General features: G+C 35.3%; 1 protein-coding gene across 3 annotated transcripts in view; it reads left to right on the top strand.

The window, feature by feature from the left end:
• The window catches only part of VPS13C (vacuolar protein sorting 13 homolog C), a 187272-nt gene that overhangs the window by 7862 nt on the left and 153313 nt on the right, over positions 1 to 26097 (top strand). For 2 of the 3 annotated variants that reach the window (XM_047735661.1, XM_047735662.1), the window contains exons 2-6: positions 7742 to 7785; positions 10876 to 10918; positions 14033 to 14128; positions 15765 to 15866; positions 21330 to 21392. In XM_047735661.1, the coding sequence (XP_047591617.1) occupies positions 7742 to 7785; positions 10876 to 10918; positions 14033 to 14128; positions 15765 to 15866; positions 21330 to 21392 (348 nt within the window). The remainder of the gene's footprint in view (positions 1 to 7741; positions 7786 to 10875; positions 10919 to 14032; positions 14129 to 15764; positions 15867 to 21329; positions 21393 to 26097) is intronic. The other variant, XM_047735663.1, reaches the window with a different exon arrangement.

Here is a 26097-nt window from a genome sequence, read left to right as displayed (position 1 = left end):
GATACATAAAGGAAACAAAATAAATATATAGCATTATGTATTTTTTTAAAAAAGATTTTATTTATTTATTTGACAGAGATCACAAGTAGGCGGAGAGGCAGGCAGAGAGAGAGAGGAAGCTGGCTCCCCGCTGAGCAGAGAGCCCGATGTGGGGCTCAATCTCAGGATCTTGAGATCATGACCCGAGCCAAAGGCAGAGTCCTTAACCCACTGAGCCACCCAGGCATCCCAGCATTATGAATTTTTTTTTATTGTTTTATAATATGCAAAACTAGTTTCATGGAGTAGGCATGGCATTTTTGTTTGTTGGGCTGTTTCGTTTTATTTTTAAACAGTTTTAAATTAATCTCTGTTTTATGTTAACAACATTGACCGGGGAGTCAGGAGATCAAGGTTTTATTGCACTGCTGCACAATAATTGTATGATTTTAGACAAACCGCCTGATATTTTTAGGCTTCATTTTTTTCATATGTAAAGTGAGCAGGAATTAGGTTTAAAGATCTTTATGGTTCTGAATAGTTATAACTTATGAATTTCTGTCTTTGTTTTTGGAAAAATGTAGATTTATGAAAAGTACTATGATGGCCATCTCCTGCTTCTGTGTTTTCCACTGTGCCACTATCCTTTCTTCTGATAATCCTCCTAACATAAACCTTGACTCTATCATTTTTTACTGGTTTTGTCCTTGTTAGGTTTACTGATTTTAGTTTCCCTTTTGGTTTGGGATTTTTTTCACACTCTTAAAATGCAAAGACCAAAAGTGGATCCACCAACTACACAGGCCTCTCAATGTATGGCATTTTTTCTCCACAAAGGAGATAGAATTATTTTCAGAATTAAAATTCTCTACTCATTCTGCTCTGCTCTTTGGGCAACTGTGATATTCTGAGCAAAACACCGAGCATCAGAAAATTTGAGCCCTGGCTCTACCACTTACTAGGTTGACATAGTGTCCTTAGGCCAGTCATTTAGCCTTCCTGTGCCTCAGTTTCTTTTGCTTGATGTCTATGTCCTGTCTCCTTCCATGGAAGATCAAGAAAGGTTATAGCTCAAAGAGTGTTTTCTAAAATATAACAATTTTATGTTTTTTTTTTTTTAAAGATTTTATTTATTTATTTGGCAGACAGTGAGAGAGGGAACACACAAGCAGGGGGAGTGGGAGAGGGAAGAGGTTTCTTGCTGAGCAGAAAGCCTGATGTGGGGCTCGATCCCAGGACCCTGGGATCATGATCTGAGCCAAAGGCAGACACTTAACAACTGAGCCACCCAGGCGCCCCTCTCAACTTTATGTTCTTATTGTAGTTGTCCTATTCTAGTATAATATGCATTCTAAATCAATTATGTCAGTGTTTATTGAGCTTCTACTATAAGGAGAATCAGTAAGGAATTTATAATCAAGTTGGGGATTTATGTAGTTAAGTACCATAAGAAAGATATAGCTAAACTTCTGTGAAAGTTCAGACAGATTATTTCTGCCTGGAAGTATTTAACATCAGTACTGTCTTTCTTCATTTATTTTGTAGGCTATTATGTGCTTTAGAAGCCATTCTTGAATTTAGGCTTATTTCATATTATGCCAGTACCATTTCATTTGTATTCCTAAATGTACTAAGTTGGTTGTTTTCATTAATTTAGCAACATTTCTTTTTCTACTGTATTTTTTTGAGGTGACTCCAACTCTGCTTACCTTGGTGTCATTTGCTAATTTAATGGATTTACTATCATTTTCATCTTCTGGTTCATTAGTAAAGATTATTAGATAAATTTTGATCCAGGATTTACCCTTTAAGGTACTTCTGAAAATACCCTTTATGATTAACTTTGGGGCATTTGGGTGTCTCGGTTGGTTGGGTGTCTGCCATCAACTCAGGTCATGATCCCGTAGTCCTGGGTTGGAGTCCTGTGTCTGGCTCCCTGCTCATTGGGGAGTCTGCTTCTCCCTCTGCCCCTCCCCCTGCTTGTTCAAGTGCTCTAGCTCTCTTTCTCCAGCAAGAATAAATAAATAAATAAATCTTTAAGATTAACTTTGAAACTCTATGTGTGACTCCCTAGCTATGTATGCTCATCAAAATAATTTTAGTTTATTACTGAGAATCATAACGTGAGAATGAGAAACCTCTTCTGAAACACAGACTGTACTTACTGCTTACTCTCACTCTTTAGGCCTGTTAGTTCATCATAAAGGGGAATCACTTCATAGAACTTCCTTCCTTGTCACTTCTCACCATTGTCTCCATGGAAATTCTCCATGGGATTAGAGACTCTTGATTGTGGGACTGGCTTTAGTGCCCTTCTTGCTGTCAGTGTTAAGTTTATCTAGTTTATCCATCTCCAACTTATTCTTTTTATTGTTTGTTTTTTAAAGTTTTTTTTTCTTAAAGATTTTATTTATTTATTTGACAGAGAGAGAGAGATAACAAGCAGGCAGAGCAGCAGGCAGAGAGGGGGGAAGCAGGCTCCTTGCTGAGCAGAGAGCCCGATGCGGGGCTCAATCCCTTCAGCTCAAACCTGAGCTGAAGGCAGAGGCTCAACCCACTGAGCCACCCAGGTGCCCCTGTTTTTTAAAGTTTTGACTCGAATATTTACCCTTCCTCCAGATTTTCAGGAACTTTGTATGGCCTCTGTTCTTAGCCCTGTAATCTGGCTATAGCAATAAAGTTATTTGTTTATATATGGAATTATTATGCTATCTTGAAGTAGAAACAGGAGATTAAATATTAACTTTTCCTTAGTATCCAGTTAAATATAAAATGGTTGATATTTAGGAGGGGATCTGCTTTAATCTTAGTCGTGTAAATTATTTTTTACATAAACAATTTCTGACATTCCGAAGATAGGCAGTTCAACTCCTGCATATATATCTGCAGAAAAGCATGCAGTTTAGTGGAAGAATACATGTTAGCACAGTGCCTAACCTAGATAAAGCACTCAGGTGCTGGTTGAATGAATGCACTTTTACCCTGGTGTTAATCTGCAATTTGCTACTATTCCTCCCCTTTTCTTTGTACTGAGGCTAGTGACTCCTCCTTCAGTGCAAATAACTTAAAGAATGTGTCATTCTTATTTCATTGTTATATTTACTGTTTGTTAGATAGCATGCACGTTTTTCAGAGAGGGAATATGCATTTGTTTGCTAAACCGTAAGCAGAAATAAGATTTTTTTAAATGCTTCTCTAAGTAAGTTGACTATTAGATATAGGAGGAACGTATATAAAATATATTGAGGTCCTATTGATGTTAGAATTTACCTGGGGGGACGCCTGGGTGGCTCAGTTGGTTAAGCGGCTGCCTTCAGCTCAGGTCATGATCCCAGAGTCCTGGGATCGAGTCCCACATCGGGCTCCTTGCTCATCAGGGAGCCTGCTTCTCCCTCTGCCTCTGCCTGCCACTCTATCTGCTTGTGCTCACTCTCGCTCTCTCTCTCTCTCTCTCTGACAAATAAATAAATAAAATCTTTAAAAAAAAAAAGAATTTACCTGGGTTTTGTTTTCCATTTTTATTATAATTTATATAATTTAAAATAAAAATCATATTTAATTATTATAAAAACTAAAAAATACTGAAAAAATTTAATTAAAAAAATCCTTAATCCTGTTAACAATGATCTCTTTGTCTGACTTTCTAAGAATACTTGTTTAACTCTGTTAGCCATTGGTAGTTTTCAGTATTTCACTTTTAAATACCATCTATTCATTGAAGAATCAAAGTGCCACTGTGCTAGAAACAACCTACTTTTTATAAGCACATTCATATTTTTACACATATTATGTTAGTGTCTTAATAATTATTTTAAAAATTACTTCATATCTAATGCAGATTTTTCATGAGAACTCTTGGTGACTCTTGACCCATGAGTGGGGATCACTGGGTTGATGAATCCAGATTCATAAGCAAGTTCACAAGTCTCTATATGGGTCTTAGATCTTGTTAAACTAGTTTGGATTCCTTCCAATATGTACTAACATCTGTGCAGTTTACTTCTTTTGGCTTGAATAGAGTTCCTAGTTGTAATTATTTATAATTCATTATCTGAAGGAATTAAATCCAGGAATATTTTTCTTTTTTATGTAATTTTTGCACATAATACTTCTTTTTTTTACCCCCATGAATACCAAGTTTAATCGAAATTCCCTTGTCTAGATTGGAAGATATGAGCAGAGAGAATAGGATCAAAGTAACAGCACTGGTCATACACATAATACTTCTTAAGGACCTTTTTTTCCCCCAGTTCCAGAACACATGTCTGTTTTCTACAACTGCTTTATTACCCCTGCATTTGGTCTGTGATACCATCTTGTCAATTCTACCTATAAAATAACTTCTTACTCTGACTTTGCCTTTTTGACCCTGAAGTTACTATTTCACATTTTAATTTCTACTTAGTATATTTTTCTTTTTCTTTCTTTCCCTTCCTTCCTTCCTTCCTTCCTTCCTTCCTTCCTTTCTTTCTCTCACTAGAGATAGAGCATGAGTAAGCAGGGAGAAGGGCAGAGGGAGAGGGAGAGAGAATCATTTTTTAAAAATTTAATTTAAATTTTTTTCAGTGTTCTAAAATTCATTGTTTATGCACCATACCCAGTGCTCCATGCAATATGTGCCCTCTGTAGTACCCACCACCTGGCTCCCCCAACCTCCCACCCCCCTGCCCCTTCAAAACCCTCAGATTGTTTTTCAGAGTCCATAGTCTCTCATGGTTCATCTCCCCTTCCAATTTCCCTCAACTCCCTTCTCTTCTCCATCTCCCCATGTCCTCCATGTTATTTGTTATGCTCCACAAATAAGAGAAACCATATGATAATTGACTCTCTCTGCTTGACCTACTTCACTTAGCATAATCTCTTCTTCCAGTCCCGTCCATGTTGCTACAAAAGTTGGGTATTCATCCTTTCTGATGGAGGCATAATACTTCATAGTGTATATGGACCACATCTTCCTTATCCATTCGTCCATTGAAGGGCATCTTGGTTCTTTCCACAGTTTGGTGACCGTGGCCCTTCTTTTCACTCCATCTGTATCTTTGGGGTAAATACCCAGTAGTGCAATTGCAGGGTCAGGGTAACTCTATTTTTAATTTCTTAAGGAATCTCCACACTGTTTTCCAAACTGGCTGCACCAACTTGCATTCCTACCAACATTGTAAGAGGGTTCAAGGGGGAGAGAATCTTAAGCAGACTCCTGGGCAACAGGGTGATGCGGGGCAACACAGGCTTGATCTCAGGACCCTGCGATCATAATATGAGCAAAAATCAAGAGTCAAATGCTTAACAGACTGAGCCACCCAGACCCCCCTTTTCTTTAGTGTATTGTAGAAGCTGCTTGACTGCCTATATTATTTCCATTTCTTCCTATTATAATGTATTTTCTTCCCTATTGTGAGGCTTCTCTCGTTTTTTGCAGCTTTTGGCAGTTTATTTTAGATAGCAAATGAACTTTATTATATGGAAATAACCACTCTGATCATAAGATGTATAGTCTTAGAGTTGTTTTCTTTGTATGTGTGCATATATACTCTTTATATCAGATTGGATCAATCTGGGCTTGCCCCCCTTTTAAAAACTTAATATTCTTCTAATCTAATCTGTCTAATTTTTTGCTCTATATTATGATGTATTATGATTTATGCCTTCTTCTTGGACATTCAGTTCTTTAGGTTTCCTCTCCCTTCACTCTCCCTCCTTCCTATTCATCCTTTGTTTCTGCCCTTATAACCAGTACTGCAATATCCTTGTAGCTGAATTGTTTGGACGGATCCATGGTTATTTCTTAGAGGAGCAGAGTAATGGTTCTAAAATATAGCTCTGATTTTGTCATCCCTATTATACATATTTCATCTCCGTGTTGTGACCAATCTGAACTTTTCATCCTCAAAATTCTTGTTAGTCTGGCTCCTGCCAACCTCTCTGACTTTATCTCCCATTTTTATTTTCTCACACCCTCTAGCTACACCAAACCACATGTGGTTTCTAAAATGTGTCTTACTCATGCATGTGTGTTTGCCCTCTTTTCTTATCCACCTGGTAAATATTTCTTTGGCCTTCTAGCCAAGACTTTGGTGGGAAGTTCTTGATCTCCTTAGGCAGTTAGGTTTCTCCTTCTTTGCATCTCTGCACTCTCTCCTGGAATGCCACTAGAATATTTCTAAAATTTTAGAAATTTGGTCTCCTTTGCTAGGCTGTGAGCTCCGTATTAGCAGGGATGTTGTTTTTCTCATCTCTCTCTTTTCAGCACCTAACTCATAGAAGTGTTTTTTGTTTGAAAAAACTCTGAGATCTGGGAAAAGTACATCTCTGACAATAGCATAAAAGAATTAAATATTCTTTTTAGTTCACTCCAAAGTACTGTGAGGGAAAAATTACTTGTTCGAAAAATACTTATGGGTAGCATAGAAAGCATAGTATTTTTTTAAAAAAGATTTTTATTTATTTATATATTTGAGAGAGAAAGAGAGTGAGAGAGAGTACATGAGAGGGGAGAGGGTCAGAAGGAGAAGCATACTCCCTGCCGAGCAGGGAGCCTGATGCAGGACTCTATCCCGGGACTTCAGGATCCTGACCTGAGCCAAAGGTAGTCATTAACCAACAGAGCCACCTAGGTGCCCGAAAGTATAGTATTTTTAAAAATATAAATGTGTCATGAGTGGTTAAGAAAATATATAACTGAATAACTCATGCTTATATTTAATATTGAAAGAATAGTTTTATTAACCTTTAGAGAATTTAAGTGAAATGGAAACCTTTTTCTTTTGGTTCGGTTTTTATGTAAGTAAGAATATTTAAGTATATTATATCAACAAATGTAAGTACAGTGTTTAAAACTGGAGTCATATAATGGTACCATAATGGCTTTAGATTTAAGAAGAATTGGATGGGGGCGCCTGGGTGGCTCAGTGGGTTAGGCCGCTGCCTTCGGCTCAGGTCACGATCTCAGGGTCCTGGGATCGAGCCCCGCATCGGGCTCTCTGCTCGGCAGGGAGCCTGCTTCCTCCTCTCTCTCTACCTGCCTCTCTGCCTGCTTGTGATCTCTCTCTGTCAAATAAATGAATAAAATCTTTAAAAAAAAAAAAAAAGAAGAATTGGATGAGTTAACATTAGAACAATGAAGGCACCTGGCTGGCTCATTTGGTAGAGTAGTGACTCTTGATCTTGGGGTCATGAGTTTGAGCCCCACATTGGGATGTAGAGTTTACTTTAAAAAAAAAAAAGGTAACTTTAGAACCATAAACAATAATCATTGGGAAGATGCCATGTTTGGAGTTTCAAAAGACTAACATTATATTCCTGTAGAAAATGTTCATTGATAGCATAATTAAGGAGAGAATCCTGGGTTACAATATGATTGATCTGTTCTAATAGTCATCTCTTTATGTCCTTTTTTTTCTTTCTTTCTTTTTGTTTTTTTGAGGTTTTTAGCTTAGTCATTCAAAATGATAGATATTTTCTTTGGTTCTGGAATTCTTTAGTCTGAGAGTCTCCACATTCTTTCTCCTGTCTACTTAAATGTTAGCCAGTTTAAGTATTTGTAATTTCTTTTGTCCTGGGCTAACCTACATATATATAATACCATTTGCATATATATAGCAATACTTTGTGTTAGTAGCTGCTTAAGTTCTTGAAGTTTGCTTTGCTTACCTATTGTCTTAACTCTTAGCATAGTGTCATAGTGTTTCATACTGCATTATGACAGGCTATACTAATTGATATTTTAACTTCATATTTTTCCTCCCCCCCCCTTTTTTTAAAGGTAATGTGGCTTTAGATAACCTACAGATAAAAGAAAATGCTCTGGTAAGTTTTCAAACTATGTTGATCACTCAGTTAATTTGGTAAACTTTCAGAAATTCTTGGTTACTTGGTATCTGGTACCAGGTACCAGATAAAGTGATTGAGTCACTCAGAGAAAGATTACTTTTTGAACTGTTTGCTTTAGGAAAATCTGAGATTAAAAATTTAGATTTTTTTTTTCCTGTTGATCAAAATGCTCTCTCTTAGAAAGTGAAATGTTTTTCCTTGACTTAATTTGACTGAATAGATTTGTAGGACATTTGTCTTACTTTAAGTAATTTTCTCCAGAATTATCTTTACATATTTGGTAAATAGGAACTTGACTTTAACAATTTTTCAAATGAATAATTGCATTTTTGGAAATACATTGACAGTCCAGCCTTATAATATTATGGTAATATTAATAGATCAAGTAGATTTTTTGGATTCTAGTGCTCTATCCCCTATTCCTCCTCCCGGTCTATTAGGCTTTAGCCTATCAGACTTAATTTGATTTTACAAAGTCTTAGGAATGAGTTTTTTTTTTTTAAGATTTTATTTATCTGTTTTAGAGAGACAGAGAAAAAGAGTGAGAGCACACAGACGTGAGGAGTGGGAGGGGAAGAGAGAGAGAGACAAAGTGAATCCCAAGCAGACTCCGTACTGAGCATGGAACCTGATGCAGGGCTTAGTCTCACAACCCTGAGACCATGACCTGAGCCAAAAATCAAGAGTCAGAAAGTTAACCCACTGAGCCACCCAGATGCCTCAAAATAAGTTTATTCTTTAATTAATAGGTCAGATATCTAACAACTATAGTATGTTTTATAATCCTAGTGTTGACTTCTGGTTGGCTTTCTACATGATGAGCTGTGTAATTAAGGAGAGTCTTATACCCAAAGTGCTCAAATGACTGGTCTCAGGGAAGCCAGTTTTGGTCATTAAAGATCTTAAGAATAGAACTTTGTCACGTGGAGTAACAATTTATTTTGTTCTGCTGGAAACCATTTGGCAGGCATGGGAAAGGGCATGGACCTTGGAGTGTGGCAGACCTGGGTTTCAGTGCTGGTTCTGCCCTTTTACCAGCTATGTGACTTTTGGCAAGTTTCTAAGTTTCTGTGAGCATTAGTTTAATCATCTTTAAATTGGAGTTAATAGTACAAAGTAATATAGTATGTCTTTGCTTTTGTGGCTTGACTAAGATTAAAAGTAGTGCACTCAAAATATTTAATTTTTTTTTCCCTTCCTTTATTTGTATAGGATGCTACAACTTTTTAAATTTTACCCCAAAATTTAGAACGTAAGACTCTTCTGCTGGAGATTGGAGTAAAGGTTATTTTTTTCCCTTTTTAGGAAAATATTTTAGAAGGAAAGAAGTATAAATAGAATTGCAGTGAGGGCAACTGGGTGGCTCATTCTTTAACTATCAGCCTTCAGCTCAGGTCACAATCCCCAGGTCTTGGGATCGAGCCCCGCCTTGGGCTCCCTGCATGGTGGGAGGCCTGCTTCTCCCTCTCCCATTCCTCTTGCTTGTGTTCCTTCTCTCGCTGTGGCTCTCTCTGTCAAATAAATAAATAAAATCTTTAAAAAAATAAAGAATTGTGGTGAGAGGATTTATAAGAGGATATTTAAGAGACAAATTGAACTCTGTTAGTGTAGTTTGAATTTGGGTTATAGTTAAATATAGTAAATTATTTAGTAATTAATAATCTCCATTAACTCAAACTAGCCTCCTTTCCCCAATTAAATTGGATTAGTGAGGTTTTACTTTGACTGTGGGTTCTTTACATTTATTATTTATTTATTTATTTATTTTTAAAGATTTTATTTATTTAACGGACAGAGATCACAAGTAGGCAGAGAGGCAGGCAGAACAGAGAGAGAGAGAGGGGGAAGCAGGCTCTCTGAAACAGGCTCCCTGTTGAGCAGAGAGCCTGATACGAGGCTCGATCCCAGGACCCTGGAATCATGACCTGAGCTGAAGGCAGAGGCTTTAACCCACTGAGCCACCCAGGCGCCCCTTTACATTTATTTTTTGTGAAAAATTATTTCATGAGGATCAAAGTGCACATGAGCCCAAACTTTTAGAAGTGTATAATTCAAAGTTTGTATCCTGCATAACATAAAGTATAATATGAATGCCCTTGAATACATTTCCCACCTCCCCAACTTGCCACTGCCACCTTGGGTGTAGAGCTGCAATCTTAACCACCAGAGAGGAATTTTGTTTTTTGGTCTACGAAAAGATCAGTATTATGTTTCATTCCTGTTCACCTTGAATGCTTGCGTAATAGGATGATTGGGTAAACTGATTATTTTAGTTAATTGTTACCTAAAGTGCTATATTTCAGTCACCAGGTTGATAGTATATACTAAGGTAACAAATTGGTTAGATTGGTTTAATTTTTAGTAATTCTGATTGGTTTAATTTTTAATAATTCTAAAGACTCAAGTGATCATTGTGAATATTGGTATTGCTTAATACTCTGTGAATAAAAAAGTTATTTGTACTTTCTGGTGGTTTGGAATCCGGATAAGTGAAAGTTTATTTTTATTAATTTTTGGTACCTGTCAATAACTTAATCTAAAGTAAATGCTAATTTGGTAAATAGTAAGTGGAGAATCTCCCTTTCCTTTAAGATTCTTTTGCTTATTTGCCATATATTTTATTTGAGTGAAAATAATTGTTCAGTTATTGTTTTCATCTAATTTTTGTGAAAGGACTCTTTCTTTTCCTATTTTAGTGTTTTAGATAAACGGTGTCTATCATTATTTTAGGTTCATGGCATTTCCATCCATCTTGGTTTGGTTTATTAAAACAGGTATTCAGTTTACCCAATTACTTTCTTTAGCTACAAACTCTTTTCCTATTATTCCTATTTATAGTTTTGTTTCTCTTGTGGTTCTTTCCTCAAAGTCCAATTTGAGTCAGTAGAAATTCTTTTTTTATTTCAGGATGTCTTGAGTTACTCAGATACAGAAAATTTATTTCATGTTTTTCCTGTGAAATGATTGTGTATTGATTGATTGTGTATTTAAATGATGATGTAAAGGTAATTTGGGGGGAGCTTAATAATTTGAGATGTCTTTTAAATTTTTTTCTTTCTTTTGAAGAGTGAGTTGGATGTTCCTTTTAAAGTCAAAGCTGGCCAAATTGGTAAGTACTCTTCACTTGAGTTATTCTTAATCCTTTTAGTTCTTTATTTTTCTGGTATTATTTGATCTAAAACAAAAATGTGAGAGGTTTTGACTTCTGTTGTTTAGAGTTTTTGGAGCTCTGGGCCTAATATACGTTATATGTAATACATAAATACTTCAGAATTTCTGCCAAAAGGGTAGAAAATTACTCTTCAAATGGAAGGACTTTTAAGCTGCAATGATACTTTTTAGGTTTTGGTTCTGCTACACAAAATAGATCTTGATTTTCAAAATTGATATCTAAGTTCTATATGCTTTTTCTTTAAAAGTGGAAGTAATATAATTTGCCAAGTGCTTGTAAATAAAATTTAAGTGTAGCTTATTTCCCTCATGTTTTGTTCAGTCATTTCACTTGATATACTGTGCAGCAACGTGGTATAGAGGGTATGTCTTGGTAAGTAGAAAGTGTTTGCAGCTAAACTCTTACACTAAGATCATCCATAGCTAGCTTTCCTCTCTGTTGAAGAAATTAGTCCTCTCAACTCTTCCATATTACCTGATTTTTACTTTTTAAAAATGTAGTTTACAGCCCTAGATAACTTGCTGTTAACTTTAAAATTTTCACTTATGCCACCATCATTCCTTCTACTTCCATCATCCTGCTACTTCACCACATGGCTTTCCTTCCTCATTTGTTTTGTATTCAGGGGAGGCTTTGTCTTTCACTGTTCTAGCATCTCAGCAACTACTTGACTACTTGAATACTTCTGTTTGAGTTTACTTTGTATCACCTTATGCATGTTCCGTTTAATATAAAGTAATGTTTTTATGTTTCTGTCTCTTGAAACAGGTGACACTCCCTTAGATTGAAAGCATCCCTAGGGCAGGCATTATCTTTTCGCTTGTCTGTTATACAGAGCCGTGTGCTGGGTGAAGTGGTGATATTTAGCTGTGGTGATATCTAGAAGTACTGTGGTCCTGCATGTTTAATTGAAATCCTAGAGTAAAGTTAATGCCATTCATTTATCCTTTTTTCCTTAGAGATATTTATGCATACAGTGTTATGTGAGACTACGTAGGTAGCTGTGGGAGAGGCAAGGATAAATATATGTTTGTCTTCAAAGAAGTTAGATCCAATTTTAGGACATAGTATTAAAATTGCATTTCTGGGGTACTGGGTGAGTTATATGTGACTAAGAACTTTTACATTATTCATTATGTTATTAGAACTGGGTTTACATTTTAGAAGAGGTTTGCTGAAGTTTCAGAATTTGTTCTTTTGTCTTTTAAAGCATAAAAATTTAATGACTCCCTTCAGGGTTACTCACTGACCCTTTACATATAAGGATAAAAGCATATTTTTAAAAATATTTGTCCCTTTTTTGGTTTATGGAGCCTTTCTATTAGTTATTAAATTTTTCTGAGGTTAAAATATTACACCTAACCTGTAAAGTCAGTGTGGTTAAGTAAGCTCAAGAATGTTCTGGTTTTCTAAGAGCTAGACATATTTGTGGGAGCTCCTTGGTTATCCTTTTACTTAAAGATTAAAAAATTTCCTATACTGTAAATGGAAGGCAGTGATATAACTAACTCAATTCCAGTGGAAGTCAGGATATGAAGGATGGGAGGATAATGAGTGAGGATAAATGGAGAGAAGAAAAGGTATAGGGAACAGACATCCCTTTTTTGGTGTGCTATAGTTAAAGGGGCATTTCTGACTTTTTCAGTCTCATGCTCACCATAAAGGCAATCAAATCTACTTTTTTTTTTTTTTAAAGATTTTATTTATTCATTTGACAGAGATCACAAGTAGGCAGAGAGACAGGCAGAAAGACAGGGGGAAGCAGGCTCCCTGCTGAGCAAAGAGCCTGATGTGGGGCTCGATCCCAGGACCCTGGGATCATGACCCGAGCCGAAGGAAGATGCTTAACCCACTGAGCCACCCAGGTGCCCCTCAAATCAACTTTTCTAAAAAAGATTTTATTATGTTGGAGACAGAGGATGTGCATGTGAGCAGGGGGAGGGGTGGAAGAAAGTGGGGGAGAGAGAATCTTGAGCAGACTCCATGCCCAGCACCTTGCCCATCACAGAGCTTCATCTCAGGACCCTGAGATCATAACCTGAGCGGAAGTAATCAGATGCCCAACTGACTGAGCCACCCAGTCATCCCTCAAATCAACTTTTTCAGAGTTTATGAGTTAGCTACATATGTAACAGTATCTGTTTTAAATACAGGTGGTTCTTACTCTAAAGTCATTAGACTTAGAAATGGCCCAGATGTACACTGGCATTGCCTCTAGACTCCACCGACATGGTAACTATTTAGGAAACTCAACAGGTTTATAGACAGAAGGAAAAATAAATTAAAAAAAAAGATTTTATTTATTTGACAGAGAGAGACATGAGAGAGGGAACACAGCAGAGGGAGTGGGAGAGGGAGAAGCTTGATGATGATGCCGGGCTTGATACCTGCACCCTGGGATCATGACCCCAGCTGAAGGCAGATGCTTAATGACTGAGCCACCCAGGTGCCCCAGAAAAAAATAAAATTTAAATGGAGAAATAATTTGAACCCTGGGAATAGATTCCCAGCTAAAACTGTTGACCAACATAAGCCATGCAGGTGAATCAAAGTATGCTCCCTTACGTGTGTTATTTTATTTCCTCTTCTGCTTGTTATGCTGTTAGACTGTTCTTGGAACTTCAGAAATTTTTATTTAAAGGTGCCAGTGATTCTGGTGGTATGAGTAGTTGGGTCACTCTGGCATCCACACTGATGACTTAGGTAGATTTATGTAATTTATTTAACTTCCCTGGGAGTGAGTTTTCTGTTTTCAAAATTGAAATAATAGCTGCCTCATTCTTCTTGTATGTTGGGCATATATCAAATGAGATGATGCCGAAAAGTTTGAAACGTTTAAGCACAGTGTGAATAGTTACTTCAAATAGTAATTAATGCGGAAGAGATCTTTGCAAACTTCAGTGTTGGAGTTTTTTCATTTTTTTCTGAGTGATATACATACTATGTGTGTGATGGGTTTTGTTATACTTTTTCTCTAAATGCAAAGTGGGAAATGTGTATCTTCTGGAGTAGCCCAAAAAAGAATTTAAGGTTGAAATTATGTTTCTTTAGATAAATTAACTTTGAAGATTCCTTGGAAGAACCTTTATGGAGAAGCAGTTATTGCGACCCTAGAGGGACTCTACCTGCTTGTTGTCCCTGGAGCAAGTATGTTGTTTTAGGTTATAACCATTCAGCAATAGCATAGTGAAATTAAATGGTTAAGTATTTTATTAAATGGTTAACTATTTTATTATGTTTAATAAAATAGAAGGTACTTTAAATAAACTAATTGTATACGTATATGCACATATATATTTTATATTTTACATTTATACATTTTACATATATATGCATATATATTGCCAGAATTGTACATAAAATGTTTTTATGTTATTATTGGGAAGAATAATTCCAACTGTTTGTTAAATTTATTATCTTCTCTGCGAATAATTATTTTGCAACTAAGCCTTCATTTTAAGTTTGAGATGCATTAAAAATTTGCTTTTGGAGAAGGAAATGAAATAAGTTTTTAAAAAGTACTGATGTGGGGACGCCTGGGTGGCTCAGTGGGTTAAGCTGCTGCCTTCGGCTCGGGTCATGATCCTGGGGTCCTGGGATCAAGTCCCATATCGGGCTCCTTGCTCAGCAGGGAGCCTGCCTCTCTCTCCGCCTCTGCCTGCCTCTCTGCCTGCTTGTGTGCTTTCTCTCTCTCTCTTTCTGACAAATAAATAAATAAAATCTTAAAAAAAAAAAAAAGTACTGATGTATTAATCTACAGATTTAAAGAATGGACTTTTTTTTCTCTATTTGTTGCTTCTCATTTTGAGAGAATGCTCGTTCAAAAATGTGTGTGAAATAGGTAATTTTTTTATCATAAATGAAAGTATTTTAATTTTTAATGAATGTATATAAAGCAATAGTGTTTATTTAAGTAATATATTTTGTTGAACTGTTCAGTTGTAAGAACAAGGTAATGTTAAGAAAAGTTTGGATATTTCAGGGAAAAATTACTTGTTTTCCCAACCATAAAGCAAACACAATTTTTATTTTTATATTTTGCTTTCCATGCTTTACTATATACATATTTGATTTGATGTAGCATTTATCACATTATGTATACAACATGGATCTGTTTTTTTACTTAAGGTACATATTTTTGGTATATGATGGGGTAATTTTGAAAGGCTGTATGGTATTTTATTGTGCGGTGCCTACTGTTTTGGGCTCTTACATTGAACATTATAAACACCTCATTCTTATAGGTATCTTTTTTGTTCTTTTGTATTATTTCCTTAGGATACATTATCAGAAATGAGATTTCTGGATAAAAAGGAGATATATTTTCTGATTGTTAGTATATAGTCTTAAATTTGGAAAGTCTTTTTATTAATCTGTATTGATAACCAGCTAGTACTAGATGTTACATGTTTTTTATAGTTACCCAAAATTTTACTCCTCAGACAAAAATAACTAGAAATTATATTTTCTGCCTTCCTTCTTTTTCTCCCTTTTACCTTTCTACTCATTCTTCCCCCCTTACCCCTTTTCCTTTCTTCCTCTCTCCCTTTAATTCCTTTCTGTCTCTCCTTTCTGTTTTGATTAAAGCTTTGTAAATAAATAGGAATCATTTATTTATGTTTAAGCTTTTTGTAAAACTAATTTAAAGAATGCAGCTCTTTTGAATTACCAAAAAATGGCTTACAAGACTTATAAATACACACACAATCATAATGAGTTTGAACTTTTCCTCTTTATTTAATAATTGTATTTCCTAGTATGTGAACTTACTATATATTTTTAGGTATTAAATATGATGCTGAAAAAGAAGAAAAATCCTTGCAAGATATTAAACAGAAAGAGCTATCCCGAATTGAAGAAGCCCTTCAAAAAGCAGCGGAGAAAGGTACAATATGTTTGTTTCACACATGATCTTAGCCAAAAGACTGAGAAGCGATACAATATGTTTGTTTTAGATAAGCTTATATATTTAGGTTTTAGATATATTTAATGCACTGTAGAGAGGATGCTTTATTAAGCCTCCATAAGTTGTAGTTCCAAAGAAAGAATATTCTTTCAAAATCATATCTCAAAATTTTGACTATAAGTATGTTAATGACTTACACTTGGGAATCATTGCCATGTGATTGTTTGATCTCACTGCCAGGTTTTTTTTTTTAATTTTATTTTTTATAAACATATAATATATTTTTATCCCCAGGGGTACAGATCTGTGAATCGCCAGGTTTACACACTTCACAGCACTCACCATAGCACATAACCCTCCCCAATGTCCATAATCCCACCCCCCCTCCCAACCCTCCTCCCCCCATCAACCCTCAGTTTGTTTTGTGAGATTAAGAGTCACTTAGGGTTTGTCTCCCTCCCAATCCCATCTTGTTTCATTTACTCTTCTCCTACCCCCTTAACCCCCCATGTTGCATCTCCTCTCCCTCATATCAGGGAGATCATATGATAGTTGTCTTTCTCCGACTGACTTATTTCGCTAAGTATGATACCCTCTAGTTCTATCCACGTCGTTGCAAATGGCAAGATTTCATTTCTTTTGATGGCTGCATAGTATTCCATTGTGTATATATACCACATCTTCTTTATCCATTCGTCTGTTGATGGACATCTAGGTTCTTTCCATAGTTTGGCTATTGTAGACATTGCTGCTATAAACATTCGGGTGCACGTGCCCCTTCGGATCTCACTGCCAGTTTTATTTTCCCACTTTCCTCGACCAGTCGTTTTTATTGTGCTGTGTTTTAGAGACTTTTCAGTGAGATCTTGCAGACGTGTTTGTTTCTGTCAAATGTTAATAGGTTCCTCCTCTACATTTTTAGGTATATCCATGGGAGATAATGAGGTTCAGCATATCAATATAGTGAAATAAATGTTTAGAGGAAATGGTGCTGTAATTCTGTTTCTAGCTGTATCTCTTTATATTGTATAAGATATTTTTAAAAACCTGGTTCTTCAGATTTCAACATTTTAACATCTTACCTCAAGGTTTAGTTTTTTTATTTTTATCTAAAAATAAATCTGATGACTATTTGGATTTGGTTTATGGAACAAGAATAAGGATAAGATGAAAAAGCAGTCTATAGAGTGATAAGTTGAAAGACTTTTCCAAACCTCCAGTATTTCTCTTTCAATCAGATCACATCCCAGTTCCTGATTGTATTCAGCATCGTAATCAGATATACTAAGAAATGATACTCAGATATACTAAGATTTTGTTTCCTGGCTTAAGCTGCTGACATTTAATTGAGTCAATAAGAAATCTCTCTTAAAAATATTTTCTCATTTAAAGTCTTTATCAATTATTCTGATTCTTTTTGCCTCAAGTGCTTTTTCATATACAGAATTATTGATTCTTTTATAAAAAATTACTAAAATACTTAAAATACAGAGGAGGCTGTCTTAATGAAAGAAATTTTTAAAAACTTAAAAATGTTTTTCTTTTCTCTTTTTAATACTTGAGCATATTTTGTCTTCTGAAGTTTAAGAATTTATATTTTTATGAAAACAGTATTCTTTTTTCTATTACTTTTATGTGCTAAATAAAGCAAGATGAAAATTGTTTTGTCTCATGACAATTCAGTGTGATTATTTACTTTTATTCACTCTTGGTTAATTAGTATATGTGGAAATAGTACCATAAAATGAAGAGAAAGACTTGGGAGAGCACTAGAATTTCACTTCTTTCTTGATACAGGTCAGATTAACTTTATTTTTTAACACACTATATTTAATGATACATATTCATTAGTAGGCATATTGATATATATTTAGATAAATTGGTATATATAATAAAATGTATCATTATATATATAATATAGCATTATTATACACATATAATTTATTATGTATATACAAAATTAAGCTATATTTTCCCTTTTCAGAAACAAACCTCCAGTTCCTCTTTCTTTTTTATTTTTGGATGGAAATAACTGTGATTGTTTAAAAAATATTTTCGTGTTTCCAGTGAACTGCAAGAAAAAGCATGTATAGTCTCTCTTGTTCTAGTAGTGGACAGCTTAATTGGCAAATGATAATGTGCTGTATGTTCTGTATTGAGTACCTATGAAATTTTGACTCCTGGGTCTTTAATGCTTAGGAAATTCATATGTTTAGCTGTGGCAGAGAGGCTGTTAAGGATGACTTGATATATAGGGTCTGAACATCTGTGGCACCATGTGTAAATAGGTCTATTAGGCTTATATAGTATAAAGAATAGCTTCTTGGATGATAAAATTTAGGTTTTGGTGGGATAGAACTTAAATTCAGAAAGTATACTCAGTTTTAACATTACTCTCTTAGATTTTTTCAGAAAAATGTTTTGAGTATTAAAGAGAATTCTGGGTGCCTGGCTGGCTCAATTGGTAGAACATGTGACTCTTGATCTTGGGGTTATGGATTCAAGTCCCAAGTTGTGTGTAGTGATTACTTAAAAACAGTATTTTAAAAAAATTAAAGAGATGAATTGGGGAATATGGGATAATTGGGATATATGTTGATATTGGGTTTTTTAATTGCAATACATTTAATTATCTTGACTGAGTATAATTATTTTTCTAGTTTCTGTGAATATCGGTCATTTTCATGTATTATTATTTATGCGAATAATAAAAGACACCCTGGTCTTTTGATGCTTTGCATTCCACCATTATTAATAATTATTACTTAATACCATACTTTATTTTGAGGCTTATTATTTTTCTACTTATTTCTTGGTTTTAAAAGCACAAAGGTACCATTGCACATGTATAGAGACTCAGAGACGTAAGGAAAGTGATTCAACCCCAAGCAGCAGATGTTAAAATTGGAAACAAAGTCCTTATGCTAATCTGCTTTAAAAAGGCATTTTTACTTGATTTGTTTCATTTGGTAAAATACAGTGCTGCCCACAATTGTGGGAAAAAATAAAACTGAGATATAAATGAGTTCATTTTTAAACATTTGGCCCAACAGTAAAAATAAACTTCTTGATGTTTTTCTCCTTTTATCTTACTGTAGTGAGTTTATTTTCCTGGAAGGGCTATTATAAAGTAAAGGGAAAGATGAAATTCCTAGTGAGGCCAAAGGTTCCCAAATCCTGTATATTCTGTATTTACAATTGTTAATTTTATCTAAGTGATATATACACACACTTTAAAATCAAATAGTTTTGCCAAAAAGACTTCTGATGAAAAATGTGTCTCCTATTCCACTATTCTTTACCCACTCTTCTTTACCCTTTAGACCCATTCCTTAAAGGGAGCCATGATTTTAGATATACTAATGTTCTGTCACTATCTAATCTATTAATGTAAGGTATTATCTCAGCTTTTCTCTTATGGTAGTCAGGAAGTTTACTTCTCTTACCATCTCCTTTCAATCTAAATTCCCCTCCCTCTCCTCATAATATGGTCATATCATAATTTTTGGCTATTTACTAGTCAAAATTTACATTACTATGACAGTGTAATTCACTGTGTAGGTCAAATGTACTATGATTATATTTTCTTTCTTATGCAACCTTTTGTTTTTCTTGAATTTGTAAATACTTTTTCATTTGCTTTGTTTTCTGTGTAAATTTACCTTTAATTCTTTACACTTGCTACATGAAATCTGTTACATGACTATCAGCGTTACTTTCCAATTGCCCCATCCACCTATTGGTCTCCTTCTTGGACCCATTTTTCTCTTGGAGATCTTGCTTTGAAATGGTTGTTTTTTCAGTCCTGCTGCATGCACAGTTGTCATCCTAGAATTGGTCTTCATCTGTTTTCTGTGTTTAATTCACTGTTTTCTGGGTCCTTTGAGTTTTGTTTATTAGTTTGTTACTTTGCTTTGCTTAAGTGTATCTAGTAGCTTTTAAGAAAGGATATGTTGGATATAATTGTTAAAATCCTTTCAAGTCTGAAAGTCTTTTTTTTTTAAACACTTCTTTTCTTTGGCTGGGGATAGAATGCTAGGTTTAAAATTAGAATTTTGAAGGCAGTATTGTTTAGTTACCAGGTACTTTTGAGAACTCTGATGCCAATCTGCTCAACACATTGTTGGAAACAGAAAAATCAGAAAATCTGTGAATCCTGCTGTCAAAAACCTTACATTTTAGTTGTAAAAATAAGAAATGTGCATAATCAATCATAAACAGGAAAATATGTTGAGTCTCATCAAAGAGGTACAGATAAGTGGTAAGGGAGTTCAGAACAAACATACTACATTAAGCCAAAGAGATCAGGGCAGACACTGTGAAGATAAATATTTCAGCTATATCTAAAAGGTGAGTTTGCAGAAAAGGAGAGAGGGTTTTCTAAGTAGAGGAGACAGTAAAGAGAGGGAAGAATAGAATATGTATGGAGAACAGCTCAGAATTTGGGAGTCAGATGGAATGTAATTAGTTGTAAGTTGGAAAGCTCACTTTAGGTCAATTTTAAGAGATTTGAATGCCATGATGGTGACAGTGGTGATGGTTATAGCAATGATAGTAGCTAACACTTATTGAGCATTTACTAATTGCCACTCTTCAAAATGCTGTAGATGTATTGACTCATTTAATAGTCATAATTCTATAAGGCTATTATTGTTCCCATTTTACAGTTGAGAAGGCTGCAAGTTACATAACTTGTCCTAAGTCACACAGCTAGAAAATGTTAGAGCTATAATTCGAACCTACTCTGGCTCTATGTAGATCCTGTATTTTTAGTTGTGTCATGGTAGACTTTCCATCTGTAACCAGTGAGAGAGTCAGTAGTAAGATTTTCTTTTTCTTTCTTTAAAAACCTAGGGGGTGATGTCATCAAAGCTGTGTTTTAGGAAGGTTAAACTTACCTTCGTGTCTGGACTATATGTGAGGAGGGAAATGGAGGACAGTGCTATGTAGCCATCACTAATAAGAATGGATAGAAAGGATTCAAACAGTGTATCTAAAGGGAACAAATCAGACTAAAACTAACTCTGAAGTTAGTATAACTATCACAGCAATATTTCATTCTGCAAATGGGCAAAACAGTGAGCGAAAAGGGAACCAAAATAGCAGACTTTTGCACTGTTTGAAAATTTCAACTAATTCATTGAGACATTGGCCATAATTGATATTTGTCTGCCTTGCTTAATTTGAAATTGTTAATTGTTATAATTTCAATTATTAGGAAATTTTGTTGTAATATGATAATAAAGTTTGTATGTTGAACTACTGGAAATGGTTTCATTGTGAATATTTCCTTAGAAATAGATGGTTTTGTTGTCACCACATTTTTCCTGTCTGTTACATGATTTCTAATTCTTTGAATTAAGTTTAGACATGTTTTACATGTGAAATTAAGGTGTCTCTTAAATGCTTTGCATTCTGGTTATTGCTGCCATGCGGATGCAGGCGCACACTCAGGGGAGTTCATATATGGCTTGGAAAGCTTTGTTTACAAGGACATCAAGCCTGGTGGGTATGCATGGTTCATTATATCTAGCTATATAAAGTTTTATATTCTTATCCATTCTTGAGCTTTTAATGGAGCCCATTTGATAATATACCATTTTTAAAAAGAAAATATGGAAATGTAATTCATGTTTTTCTCCTTTACCATCATTTCTGTTTCCCAGTGTTCTGTAGCCATTTGTTCATTCACTAAATATTTAGTGTCGTCTTGTGGAAAGCCCTGTGCTGAATGCTGAATGTTCATGGGGTGAAGCACGTATGATCTACTGCCCTTGTGGAGCTTACAGTTTGATCTATGGATAACTTTCAAATCCAGGCTGCCTTTCTGACTCTGGTTCTAGAGTGTGGTAGTTTCTCAATTATATTTAATTCCTCTCTGTAGCAGTCGTTTTCACACTTGTAAAAACCAATAAAATGGAACCATTTTTAGTGAGTGAGACTTTATTTAGAGCCTTGATAAGAAGTGCTCCTCTGGGGTTCTTCAGTCCTTCCTGATTTGCTTATCTCTATAGGAACTCCAGAGGTACATGTTGACTATTGTCTTATACAGTAGCATAGTGAAATTTGAAGCTTCTCAAAAGGCAGATTTGAGGGCTGACTGCTTTAAGATTTATAATAGGATTTTTTATATGGTAGGGAATTTAATACATACAAGTACATTAAAAATAATTCTGATATATAAAATAATTTGATATATTTTCTAGAACTTTATAGAACTTTATATTAACTTAGTCATACTTAAAATTTGTTTTGATAAGTGGCAAGTGGGGTCTGTGCTAGAAATGTAAACAATAACATTATGTTGGAATTACTTCTTCAGCTGGAAGCTTCTTTAATATTTTGGTCCTTTTGACCAATGGAAGAAGAATTTGCATGGAAAATTTCATAGCATTGAGTGAAACTACCCTGAAAGGCATTCCTCTTTTAATGAAATCTGCCCCTTTGCAAGTGTAACTTACCATGTTAATTTGTCTCACAATTACTTTATTTAATATAAAAGTCTGGAAATACTCATGGGGCAGTGTTTTCTGATTCTCCTAGGAATAATCTGCCTCCAAGGTACAAATGAATTCCAGTGGCCCATTCAAGTCATAACAAAAATCACTGGGTAACATTGGTGATAAAAACAAACAACTCCTTCCCCATCCCCCCCAAATCCCCAGACAGTGGTCACTATAAAGGAAAACCCAATTGATTCAGAGTTTCTTTTTTAAAAACACTGCATTAACCTGGATAAAAAACTAGGCCCAGAATACTGGCAATTCTGAAATGAGAATAGTTAATTTTGTTGATGATATTTTGATTCATTTGGCTAGGACTTAATGTAGACTCATGATCATTTCATCTTTTTACTTTCTAAGTGTATGTTCCTTCCTTATTTTATGTCAATTAAAAAAATTATCCCAGAGCATGTTTCTCAAAAAGTCAAAACTATTTTCATAATACTAAAATAATATATGATTTTTCACTGTGCCACCACTGGTGCTGATGGTGCAGAAACAACGTTAGCTAAAATTGTGGATGTCTTAGCATGAATCAGGACAGTGGCACCAAACTTCCCTAGCAGCCAGCCATTGCATTGTTCACTACCGTGTAGTCACAGTAAAAAATAAGATGAAACAAAAGAAAAAGAGCACCAGTTTCACTTAAGAATATTCTTGGTGGGGGCACCTGGGTGGCTCAGTGGGTTAAGCCTCTGGCTTCAGCTCAGGTCATGATCCCAGGGTCCTGGGATCAAGCCCTGCGTCGAGCTCTTTATTCAGCGGGGAGCCTGCTTCCCCCCCCCCACCCCCCACCTGCCTCTCTGCCTGCTTGTGATCTATCAAATAAATAAATAAAATCTTTAAAAAAAATAATGTTCTTTGTGGACTAGGAAAAATTTAATTTTAATAAACTTAAGCTCTTCAGTATGTCTTTAATATTTTGTGTGACAAAGAAGGGAATAAGTATTAAGCGCTTAATAAGGATAATTGTCTCAAGGAAAAATACCTGTGCATTGTTTGAATTGTTAGCTGGACAAGTTGCTTTTTTCCTGGAAAACCACTTTACATGGAAGAGTGATTGACAGACTATTATTCAGATTTGGGTGTTTAGTAGATACTTCAATAAAACAACTTCAAGGGTGCCTGGGTGGCTCAGTGGGTTAAACCGCTGCCTTCGGCTCAGGTCATGATCTCAGGGTCCTGGGATTGAGGCCCGCATCAGGCTTTCTGCTCGGCAGGGAGCCTGCTTCCCTCTCTCTCTCTCTCTGCCTGCCTCTCCATCTACTTGTGATCTCTCTCTGTCAAATAAATAAATAAAATCTTTAAAAAAAATAAAAAAAAATAAAACAACTTCAAGAAAAAACAGCTGATGATGTTTGTTGCCAATGATAAGATTTTTTAGCTTTGAGCAAAAATTGGAATTTTGAAAACTTTATTTGCCACCTGGAGCTTGGCAGCTTCCCAGTACTTAAGACTTTTCTGATGATATCAGTGGTGATACTAACAAATATGATTTTTGATATTAAATAATGAAATCAGTCAACATTGAGATGATCTGCATAATTCAATGACACAATATTTTCATATTACCAATGTATAATAAAAAATCAGATATGTGTCAAAGGTCCCTTTAAAGTGTAAGGCAGACGAGTTGATTTTAATTCATGTGAAAAAATTATTGATAGAGTTTCAGATTCCAAAATGCAATTAACCTTTAAGAAATTACCACGTGTTGAGTTTGGGTGTAGTATCCATAATTACATGAAAAGATCATGAGGATGTTCCTCCTGTTTTATTACATATCTGCGATTAGGTCAGATTTTCTTCATGTGCTTGAAGTAAACAACATTTCAACAGCCCAAAGGCAGAAGGAGATAGGTGAATCTAGCTGTCTTCTGCCAAGCCAGACATTAAAGAGATTTGTAAGAATGTAAAACAATGCTAATATTTTTACCACAACTTTTTGTTTGGAAATGTGGTTATATTCATAAATATGTGTTATTAGTGCTATCACTTTTTTATTTTATTTTTTACATAATGTTTTAAAATTATGAATTAATACATATTTTAAAAATTTCTCCATTTTGATTTCCAATATGGTAAATATCAATAATTGTAACCCACACTAATAAAAAACTTTTTAGGGTTCTCAAGTTAAGTGTGTTAAAGGTGTCGTGAGACCAAATTATTTGAGGACTAATTTAGAGAGTGATACAAAAGTCATAAATTTAGTATTCATCAGATTAAATAAAACTTTCTCTAAAGAACTTTGTGTCAGTCAGAGTAGATTTTGAAACTACTTGGAGTGTTTTAAATATGGTACATCTAACAGTGAGAACAAAGATGGAACTAAGGGCTAAAACAGTTGTGAAGCCAGGAACATAATAGAAGGTCAGGTAAGAAGAGTGAGTTATGGTAGAATCTAAACCCAGACAGCTGGACCTGTTTCTGAAAGCTGTTCTAGCCTAGTGGGAAGGTTTTTAGGGCTACTCTGGCTTTCTTGTTTCTTTTCAAGTGATATTTCTTTGAAAACTCAAGTCTTTCTCTAAATGTTTAATTTATGCATGAAAAAGACTTAGGGACCATCATTATGGCAAGAAATACTGGTAGTAGCAAAATCCAGATTCTTTATGTATTTATTAAATATTTTCTACTTGAAATTCAGGGTTTTATTCTTGAAATCAGGGATTTGGTTCTTAGTTTTATAGTGGCAGGACAATTTACTTTAAAATATCAAGGGAGAACAATTTAGAATTTCAAGCCAAATATTTATATTCTATCAAATACTATGTATATAACATGAACTGAACTTATATATTTATTATAATGCTCAGATGTGGATTCTTTGATTCATTTGAACGGATGCTTGTCATGTACTTTGTGCCCATGTACTGGATCATTCTTGTCCTAATGAAGCCTCCTGCCTGGTGACAAGACAGTTGTACATACATTTCTGTTTTGGTATAATCACTGCTTAATGGAAGTCTATATAAAGTGAAGAGGTAGATGGCCCCGTAGCTGCTTGAAGTAGTTGAAGAAAGCTTCAGACAGGCCCTAGTGGACCTGAGATTTGGGGGGCCTCCTAGGAGTTTGCCTGGTGAAGAACTTCAAGGAAAGTAGCTGAAGTTCAGAGAATGATCTATGTATATAGAGAGGCACATTAGCCATTAGAAAGTTAGGCTTGTTTTGGAAATTACGGATAGTGTTTCTGAAGTGTCCAGTGCAAGGATGAGTAGGAGATACAGAATGACATGGGAAGTTAGGGGTTAGGTCATGAAAGGACCTTTGTGTAATGCAAACACTTTTTCATTTTATCTGCCAGGCTGCAGAGAGCCTTTAAAAGAGTTTTGAGCAGGGGGTTAACAGGCTGTGAATGGTATTTTATTTTATTTTTAAAGATTTTATTTATTTATTTGACAGAGATCACAAATAGGCTGAGAAACAGGCAGAGAGAGAGGAGGAAGCAGGCTTCCTGCTGAGCAGAGAGTCTGATGTGGGGCTCGATCCCAGGACCCTGGGATCATGACCTGAGCTGAAAGCCGAGGCTTTAACCCACTGAGCCACCCAGGTGCCCCAGTGAATGGTATTCTAGACCGTATCAGTCTGGTGGCTCCATAGAAGAATGTTTAGTAGGAGGTAGAATGGAGACTGGAGACAGGGCAGACCATACAGAGACCACCTTGAGTGCAGACTAGAGATGATGTCTAGTAGGAAGTGAAATGTAA

Source organism: Lutra lutra, chromosome 7 (assembly GCF_902655055.1).
Source record: "Lutra lutra chromosome 7, mLutLut1.2, whole genome shotgun sequence".
Classification (NCBI taxonomy): domain Eukaryota; kingdom Metazoa; phylum Chordata; class Mammalia; order Carnivora; family Mustelidae; genus Lutra; species Lutra lutra.
Note: the sequence above shows the minus strand (reverse complement) of the source record. Positions and strands in the feature narration are given on the sequence as shown.